The 9,884-nt window shown below is 48.2% G+C and overlaps 1 protein-coding gene across 1 annotated transcript in view; it reads right to left on the minus strand.

Annotated features, from left to right (window-relative positions):
• Positions 1–9,593, minus strand: part of LOC119391406 (uncharacterized) — a 72,166-nt gene extending 62,573 nt beyond the window's left edge. Inside the window, exon 1 of the mRNA XM_049415278.1 lies at positions 9,315–9,593. Within this exon, the coding sequence (XP_049271235.1) occupies positions 9,315–9,593 (279 nt within the window). The remainder of the gene's footprint in view (positions 1–9,314) is intronic.
• Positions 9,594–9,884: the final 291 nt, after the last annotated feature.

Genomic DNA, 9,884 nt, shown 5'->3' on the forward strand with positions numbered 1-9,884 from the left:
GGTAGCAAAACTACGCCGCTCCAAAATCTTAGCGACCTGGAAACTGCGTGCATGGTTGCATGAGCACGCTGAAAAGTTGCTCAAGACGCGCTGACGAACATGGGATCATTACGTCACGCGAAGGCAGCGCCACTTTCATGCATACTACTAACGCAGGCCTATATGTACATTATTATGGAGTAATACCTTTTAATGTAAAGAAACGAACGATATTTCAATACTAACAAAAAAATCGTCGACCGCGTACAGCAATCAAAGGTCACGTGGCCGTCTTCATCGGATCATTCATGTTTTTGCCGCCAGAGGCGCCACAGGTCATTTTTCGTGACTTTCAATTAAGAAATAAAAATATAAATCCATCTCTCACGAAAAAAAACAGGGTTGATTTGAGTCGGTGTAACGGACAATCTTTACATCAGTGGAGTCAACTCATGTCATATTCTGGGCAGTTGTCGGTCCCTTTAAGTGTTCTTGGATAGTTTCTAATGGATGAGAGTGCATTTGTAACACGGTAAGTTTGTTCCCGTTGTTTTAAACACCATCTGAGTGATGTTGTGAGTTGTAATTGATACCTGCCGAGTGTGGATGTTTGCGTGGTGCTTGCACTGCCTTAACTCAGAATATATTTTGTTTGTGTTGTCAACTCTTGGCTCTAACTCTTGCTTTCGACCACAACCGGCATAAAAGGACCTACATTTAAATTATGTGTGCTTACGTGGTGCGTTTCGGTGGGCCGATATGTCTGCCCTTGGAACTTTCCCGGCGACTGCCTGCCCATTAACGGGATCTGAAATTCAGTAACACTTTTCATTTTAGGTGAGTCAAACGGGCAGCATTCATGGAGAGTATTGAGGCCCACTCTACAAAACATTGGTACTCCAGGGCAAACTGTTCACATATGTGGGTTAATCGGCAGTTCTAATAACGACTTCAATATTCAACCTGTAATGTGCAACTATAAAACGCCTGGCGTACAAACGCGGCTGTCGAAGCGCTTCTCCGTGAACAGCTGGACCGTTGTGGTGGCGCCAGAGCGGGCGCAAGGAGAACTAGGCCCCGGACGCCGTTTTGGCGCCACGCAGCAGGCCGCACCTGTTTTGTTTATGTCCTCTGGTCACACTGTGCGACGCTCAGCTGACGCTGGCCTTAACGCTCCTCATATGGTTTGCCGCCCTTCCTGGCGTCGTTGATACGACGACGCCGAGGGACGCAACGTCAGAAAACACCTGCAAAAACGCTGTATATGTTTCGGCCTTTAGGGTGCCTTCACTGGAGCTCAATGACCGGGAAAGGAGGAGCAGTACCGTCATACCGTACCGCACGAGGCCCACCACTGGAGACGCAGGCGCTGCAATCGCTGTGACGTGCAGGGCTGGATCACGGGACCTCGCCTCGCTCTGGCACAACTGAATGCGTTTTTAACCGCGATTTCGCGGCGTTTTCGCATTTGAATAGCGTTGTTTTGCTCTCGCTTCTTGTGTGTGGACCCCTAGAGGCTACACAATCCGGAAAAGTGCAGCTAAAGGTTACCGGCGGCAAGGTACTTTTCTGCTCCGTGTCACAGTGCGCTATGTACACGAAGAGGCAAGGCAGGAGCTTTCACTTTTACCGCCACCCTGCTTTTCGCGAGCATGATGCCGCTGTCACCTGTGTTTCTTTTTTGTTACTTCAAGCCTATGGTGTTAAAATGGACACTTACCGCGAATGTTCACGGGAGCCTTGTTCACAGTGAAAAATGAATGCGCAAACAGTCCGTTTATGTATGTCCCCGATCAAGCCGCAATCCCTATCGGTTGTGTAGCAGCCCAGTGGTAAAGGCGTCGGGTTCCCGTGTATCTACTGCGACAGAAATGGCGGCACTCAATGCTTGGTGTGCCCCAGCATAAAACACACTTTCGCGTTATGAAAACAGACTATTGTTTCTGTTTTCGAAATCACTTTAATGCAACACAAGCCATCATGCTTCAGAATGGGACAAAAAAAAATGAGCACTGTTCTTTTTTTTTCGATGGAGAACAACACTTCTGGCGTAGAGTCAAATTTCAGTACGTCAATCCGTGCACAAGATATGAAAATAAGAACACTTTGGTGCTTCGAAATCTTAGAAACAAGGGTACGATTATTACTGCAGCCGGTTACTATGGTTTTGTACACGGTGGTCCATGTCGAGAGGGGCCCTTCTACAAGTTTTTTTTTTTACTTATCTAAGTGTAGGGTCCTGGTAAAGATAAGAAAACAGAGTGGTGAAAAAAAAAAGAATGTTCTTCGTAAAGATGCCTGTCAAAGGTTCACAGTTCCACGCCGGTTCTCCAGTAAGAGCATCCGCCAGCATATGACAGACTAGTGACTAGGTAGGTACGTCGCCATCGACTTGTCCTCAGGTTCCGTTGTCTTCGTTTTCATCGGCTGGGAGGGTCATGTCAATTCTGTGCGAGAAAAAAAAGAAAAGAAAAGAAACGCCATGTAAGTAGGATGAAGGCCTTCTACTCGGTCACTCCGTGCCCTCTGTTCCATTCATTTCTACAATGGCATACGGAAGAGTTAGGGAAATATCGCTTAAGCTGATTCCGCACGAGCGCTTCTATTTTGATGATTTCGTGGCGCAACACTAACAAAGGCGAGGAAAGAACATACTAAGACAAGCGCATATTCGCTTGTACTTGTACATTCTGTGTTCGCTTGTCATGCGACAGTTAATTGGTCATAATTTTAAGTCAAGTTATGCTGCGATGTCACACGTATACAATATAACTGTTGAACCACAAACATCCATTTCTATTTTGAGAAGGTTTTTCTCAATATTCCGAAAGCCGAGAGAAAGTCCTCTAGCGGATATGCTTGGAAGAGAGACATGAGCGTCACCCGGTCCTGATACCGCTAATATGACTATGAGGCACGCCATAGTGTGGAACTCGGGATTAATTTTGACCGCCAGAGGTTATTAAGCGGACACCTCAGTCAAAGTACACGTATTTTCTAGCGTTTGGTCCTCATCGATGTAAGGTGTTTGAGGTCAGCAACTATCACGAACACCAATCGACAATGGCATGCTTTTGTCTCCGCGGTTTTTGTATACGCAGCATGACGGATTCGACGGGCCCACACCGAAGATATTGATACCCAGCAAAGCGCTGCTGTGTGTGAAACTCTTCTGCCTGTTCTATCCACTTCAACCATTGCAAACAGCCAACAACGTTAGCACGTTGCAAACTTAATCAGCACCAAAGATCATTGCAACGCACACGCGGGACCAGTGCGGAAAATACGCACACGCAGGGGCAGTGAGCCCTGATTTTGTATGTGCGTGTATCTTATGTATTCGTCTTTCGCGCTGATTAACTTTGCAAGATGTCGCGACATTACAGACAAAAGCACACCTAATGTTAACACCTTTCCACCTACCCGGGGGTCACGCAGTCTTCACAACGTCCGCGAGACTCAGGTACCTGCAGATCAACGACCAGCAGTCCTCGCCGATGTCAGGGAGCTGCAGACTGCCGTCATGCTGCGGATGGCACTCTACCGACTGGAACACGACGCCGGCAGTCCTCATGAACTTGTCCAGACTGTATTTTCGCAGCTTCTTGCGTGCTTTACGGATCATCGCTTTGGCTTCGGAGATGTCCACAAGAGCGCCGTCCCTCACCAGCCCCAGCAGGTGGGGGTGGTCGTAGAAAAGCTCGATGCCCAGAGCAGCCTCTCCGGTGTCTCGCTCGCCCAACACAAAACGGGCAGCTGCCGACACACGGCCGGCGTTGCGGCGAGTCGAGTTCTGTAAGCACAGAAATGGAGCTTAGTTTGTAGACTTGAAAACCATGAACATGTTGGTAAACTGGCGCCCGTATATAGTTACGCACCATCAACGAGAGGGAGGTATTGGGAATGCTGTAATAGATATGACGGAAGCTAAAACATCTCGTAGTGTCCCTTGTGCATTCATGTAAAAGGATTCGAAGGCGAAAGCCGTCCGGTGTTGCTATTTTACCGCGCACAGTATACAGGGGCGTCCTAGCCACCACGCGGCACGATTTAAAAAAGGAGGGACAGCGTTACGCGAAGTACACCTAGTGCATATTGTTCCCAGTTTACGGTAGTAGCCACTACTAATTTGTTCGTTAATGAGGTTTAGTTAATTAGTGCTAATTATGTTTCTAACTCGACAAGCACCCACCTAATCTTTAAAATGTCAGTGAGTATGTATGCTCAAATGACGTCTAACTGCGCTATTTTCAGCAACGTGCTAATTACGGGCTCATATTTTCCGGCTCATAAAGAAAGCACGCGAAATATGAAAAATCACACGTGACTACGCTCCCACCCGCAAAAGGTGGCAGCGTATTCTTGACTTGCTACCGCACAGTGAGCCTGTTTGAGGGCGCTGCTTCCTGATTCGCGCTGCAGTCTACTCACGTGTCATTTTCCAGATTTCGCGGCCTCTCTTCATTAGCCAAAAAAAAAAAAGCGAGCACGCAATGAGTACGTTGTTGAAAATAGCGTGGTTAGATGTGATTTGAACGTGCCTACATATGCCTCATTGACATTTTAATGATTAGGTGAGTATTTGTCGAGTTAGAAACCTAATTGGCTCTAATTAACTAAACCTCATTAGCGATAAAATTTGTAGTGGCTAGTACAGCATACTGGGAACAATATGCACTAGGTGTGCTCCGCGTAACGACCTTCCTCTTTTTTTATATTGCCGCGTGATAGCTGGGACACACCAGTATAAATGTCCAGCGCTCACTAATTAACTATCGCTCATTAACCCAGTACTCATTAAATTTCCTTTCATTATCATGATATATGCGCACAATGAATATTTCACGTGCTTTTGTATGGCTTCAGATCCCCAAGACGTCAGTAAACGGAGTCACATGAGTGCCGCTTTTTTCTCCCAGGAGGCTTGCCATAACCGCTCCTGCGGTTGTAGATCATGCTTCTCTTCTACTATGCCTTACGCAGTAGAAGAGAAAAGTAATTACACACGCGCGCACACACTCATATATATATATATCAAGACGATTTATAGGCTGCATGCTCGATGATGCTGCCTCTGCGCCGCAATACTTCCTCTTCGTTACAATATATATAAAATAAATCACGCGAACGCCGTAAAAACGAAGTCAACGCTCAGTTGGTATCTCGTGATTCATGAGCGTTCTATTTGTACTATACGCCGGCTCTTCGCCACGTGACCCTCCTCATGAGGCACAGTGGCGGATCCAGGGGGGGGGCGATTGGGCGTTCGCCCCCCCCAAAGCTATAAGCCAACCCAACCCCCCCCCCCCCGCTTTTCACCTCACCGAAGGCCATTTTTCAGAACGTAGAATTTTTTCAGGTGGTCGCTGTGTCCATCCCAATCCGAGACTAGGGAAGCACCCCTCACACAGCCCAGCGCTTTTGTTAAGAGCGAAACAGGCTTTCTAGAAAAGATTTCTTCTGCGTCCTGCATCTTTCAAATAGGCACCGACGAGCACAAGCCTCAACTATTTTGCTAAAGCAACTGCTGCCTTTATGGAAGCGAGCTAAAGTTTCCTCCCCACTCCCAGGGCCATCAGCTCTTCAGCAAAGCGAGGGGTCTTCAAATTCTCCCATCTTTTTCTCAGAGACAGGAGTCTGTTCTGTGTCATTCAAACTGGCATCTTTCGTCCCACCACGGCCGGGCTAGACTGCACGTGCGCGCTTGAGCGCGCACGTGCAGTCTAGCCCGGCCGTGGTCCCACAAAGCGTGCAGAACAAGTTACCTTTTAGTCAACCTTCAGCGGCTGGTCCAAAAAGATGGTTGATCCCTCTGTCATAGGAATCGGAATAACACGAAAGTAATGCGTGCCCTTACAGAAGTAACTGAATGTTTACTGTACATTTATATAAAAGTTAGCAAAATGTATATTGATGTGTGGCAACTATAGCACCGTTTAACGTGGATGCACCCGCTTTGATGATTGGTGGTACATCTCCATCCCGACGACTAACGTCCATGTTAAATGATTAAACAAACCCTTCTGGTAGCCGTAGTTAACGGTGAAAGCGTAATCAGAGAACGAGGTGTGATAGCCAGAAGAACGTCGCATATTGGACGCAGAACTTTGTCGCCATCCCGCGCCATCTTAAAATGTGATTGAACACATTTTAACCGGAATATAAGGAAACTCAAAGCGCGTCGTGCCGCCCCGGTAGCCGGGCCGCGATTTTTCTCGGGGCGAGCGCGTCAGCGGGGAACGCGGTGTTACAGACAGGTGAGGCGGGCACGCGTCGCAGAGCTAATTTTGGTTTGGATTAGCGTGATGCTATGAGCGAGGCCGACGCTTTTACGACGCTTAGGCTAAGGTCGCCAGCTTGCGGTGTGTTAAGCATTGACAAAATTGAACTTCTATTGAAAACGCGCCGAATGGGACGGATGTGTAACGCGTTGCAGGTGCTAATCGCGGACGCCACAGTAATGAAGAATTACTTTACTGCTTCCAGAGGGCAACACCACCCCGCTGACCTACGCTGACCGGGAGAGTGGTAGATGTAAAGGGCGCGTTTGCAAAGCCTCTGCAGTCTGTGACCGTGGCGCAGTGGATAGCGTGCACGGCATCTGTTGCTGCGGACCGTGCGGTCGTGGGTTCAATGCCAGTTGACGGAAATTTTTTTTCTTTGCCATCTGATCGTGTCAATTTTTTCTACGTCATTTCCGTGACGGAAATACGTCACTGAAGTCTTGGTGGACCCCGGCATAAAACACTTTCGTGTTAAAAAAAAAAAAGGAAGGCAGGCAGTGGTGCTGTGAATTATATTCGCCGAAGTACCGAGCAAGCCTCCGAGAGCACGTGCGCGGGGTATAATCGAGCGCGACTCCGAAAGCTCCGTTTGACCGTCCTTAGGCTGCGGAGATAAAAAGGGCATTTTCTGGCAACACGACCGGCCAGAAAAAAAGGCAATGGGGAGGAGGGGGCGGGGTAACAAAGGGAGGCTTACTCCGAAACTACGTTCAAGGAATACTAGAGCTCGCCGTTGTGGGAATACTCATTTATCGAGCAGGTGGCCTGCCCTTCCCTCTTTCACCCTCCTCTTACCAACAACACTGATACGTGTTCCCCAATGTTTAGCGGAAATATGCGAAATTTTAGATAATGAAATGGCACTGAGCAATGCAACTGAGAACAAAAATAATGAGCATTTGGTTACTAACGTGAAGTTTTAAAGTTGGGCAACGCCCCCCTCCCCCCTCTCTCCCCCCCCCCCAACAACCAACCGCCCCCCCCAAAGCAAGCGCCTGGATCCGCCCCTGATGAGGCATGAAGGTGTCCGTCTCAAAAACTTGCCGTATGTACTCGGATCTAGGCCGCTCTCTATTGCAGGCCGACCCCCGAAATTAGCAAGGCCAGAAAAAGACAGGCTTAATCATGGTACTCGAATCCGAGCCGACCCCCCCCCCCCCCCCCCCCAGCGAAAAAAAAACGTCCGCTTATATTCGAGTAAATAAGGTGATTAGTACCTCGTTCTATGGATTGCGGCTGTCAGCTCATTCCTGGGCACGAGTTTCCGCTTTATGTATACACCCTGTCAGGCCATTGTGGTAATCTTATTCTTGTGAGAGAACGATGCGGCAGCGCTAGTTGGCCGTGCATTGGGTGCATGCCTCTCCTGCATAGACGGCTGTATAGGGCATGCAGTACTCTATAAGTAAGATATTAAGCGAAAATTCGCGATCTTTGGTCGAACATTACACGAGCACAACCATCGTCAAGAGAAAGCTGCCTGTACCATCTACCTTGAAGAAATCACGTTTTCGAGAAAGCTACATACAGTGAGGCACAATTAAGGTGTGCCCGACGAGGCCACACTTCATGGATACAGCGCCAGGCCACACACGCAGTGAGCCACCGCTGTCAGAGACTTCAAGCAGCCACAGTGTTTTTGAGAGCTGCGGGTGTTCCCTGGTATTCATGCGGTTGTTTTGAACGAGAGGCTGCATTTTTACAGCTGAATATTCCACTCACAGGGCCGATACAACGCGGTCTGTGCGCTAAAATTGCCATGGTATGGCGACATAACATGACGAACATAGATGACAGGTCGCAACATGCAAATCATGATGTGCATGACATGTACGGCGTGATCTGCCACAGTCCAGGTGTGTTCGTGGCCGTTTCGTTAGCTGGATATATACGAAAAATTGGTATGGCAAGACATGAGTGTTTGGCTGACATGAACAATAGGTCATGAGATGAAAATAAAGACATGCATGTCATGTACATCAAGATTTACATGACACAGTCTCGGCGCTCTGGCAGCCGTTACACTAACTTGATAAAAACGAAAATTGATGTGGCGTGACCTGAGTCTATGGCGAGCACAGACGACAGCTTAAGCATTGCATATAACAGAATGTACGTTTCTTTAGCATGGCACATACCAGATGGTGGATGCCTACACGCATAATAAACATTCGATAGTCAACGAAATTTCATGACATAGATTACGAGAAGGCATTTGATTCGGTGGAGACATCAGCAGTCATGCAGGCACTGCGGAATCAGGGCATCGACGAAGCCTATATAAACATAATGGAAGAAATCTACAGCGGATCCACAGACACTATAGTGCTCCATAAAGAAAGCGACAGAATCCCAATAAAGAAGGGCGTACGGCAGGGAAACACGATCTCTCCAATGCTATTCACCGCGTGTTTACAGGTGGTTTTCAGGGCCCTAGATTGGGAAGAGTTAGGGATAAGAGTTAATGAAGAGTATCTCAGTAACCTGCGATTCGCTGATGACATTGCATTGATGAGTAAGGCGGGAGACGAATTACAGCTCATGATTACTGAACTGGATACCGAAAGTAGAAGAGTAGGTCTGAATATTAATATGCATAAAACTAAAGTTATATGGAACAATCTTGGCAGAGAACAGCGCTTTGCGATAGGTGACGAGACACTGGAAGTTGTAAAGGAGTACGCCTACTTAGGACAGGTAGTAACCGCGGATCCGAACCATGAGAGTGAAATAACTAGAAAAATGAGGATGGGATGGGGCTCATTCGGCAAGCATTATCAAATCATGACATGAATATCTCTCAAATCCGAACAGTGCGGTGTGGCATTTCCTCGCTGTCTGCGTCTGCATGATTTTATCGAGTGTCGCCGTGCGTGGGATATGCCGATTTTTTTTTTCATAATAAATATGCTGCGGTTTTACATTCACTCACGTTATATACTATAGTTCGGAAATGCACAAACCTAGTTAATGTAATGACCGCTCCAGTTGTCCGAGGAGGTTAAAGAGACAGAATTTTTTGCACTATAATATATACAATCAATAGAGTACCTGTATTTCCACCAGTGCAGCTGAAGCATGGCTGTCCAGCCTAAACGGGGGCTCCTCTACGTCGAGGCTTCCTCCGATGGTGCCGTCCGAGGCGGTGAGAGACCGCGACACGTACCGAAACTCGGTGAGGCGCCTGCTCGTGCGGGCGGCGTCTGCCAGCGCATCCAGGTCCTCGTTGCCGAGCTGCAGTCCTTTGATAATCACGCTGCAAAGGTTGACGTTGGACGCTAAGGCCGACGACAGTCTGCTAGGAACGCGGCGCGACTCCTCCGCTGTCATGTCCAGCGTGAGTGTACACCAGGTGAGCTCGACGTCCTCGAGCGCTGAGGGTGCTGACAGGTACGCGCACAAAGCGGCGATATGCTCTTCTTGGAAATGGGCGCAGCTTACGCGGAGTGACTTCACGTTTCTGAAAAGGCCGAAGGCTGACTTCATATTACTTGAAATACTGATGGTCGTGAAGCCAAGAGTGAAGTGCGTTACGTCAACAGTCACTCTGGTAATGTCGAAGCACTGCCCGAAACGGTGCATGCCCCACCATTGCGCATGGTAGTCAGCAATCCTAACGCG

Source organism: Rhipicephalus sanguineus, chromosome 4, assembly GCF_013339695.2.
Source record: "Rhipicephalus sanguineus isolate Rsan-2018 chromosome 4, BIME_Rsan_1.4, whole genome shotgun sequence".
In the NCBI taxonomy this organism is placed as follows: domain Eukaryota; kingdom Metazoa; phylum Arthropoda; class Arachnida; order Ixodida; family Ixodidae; genus Rhipicephalus; species Rhipicephalus sanguineus.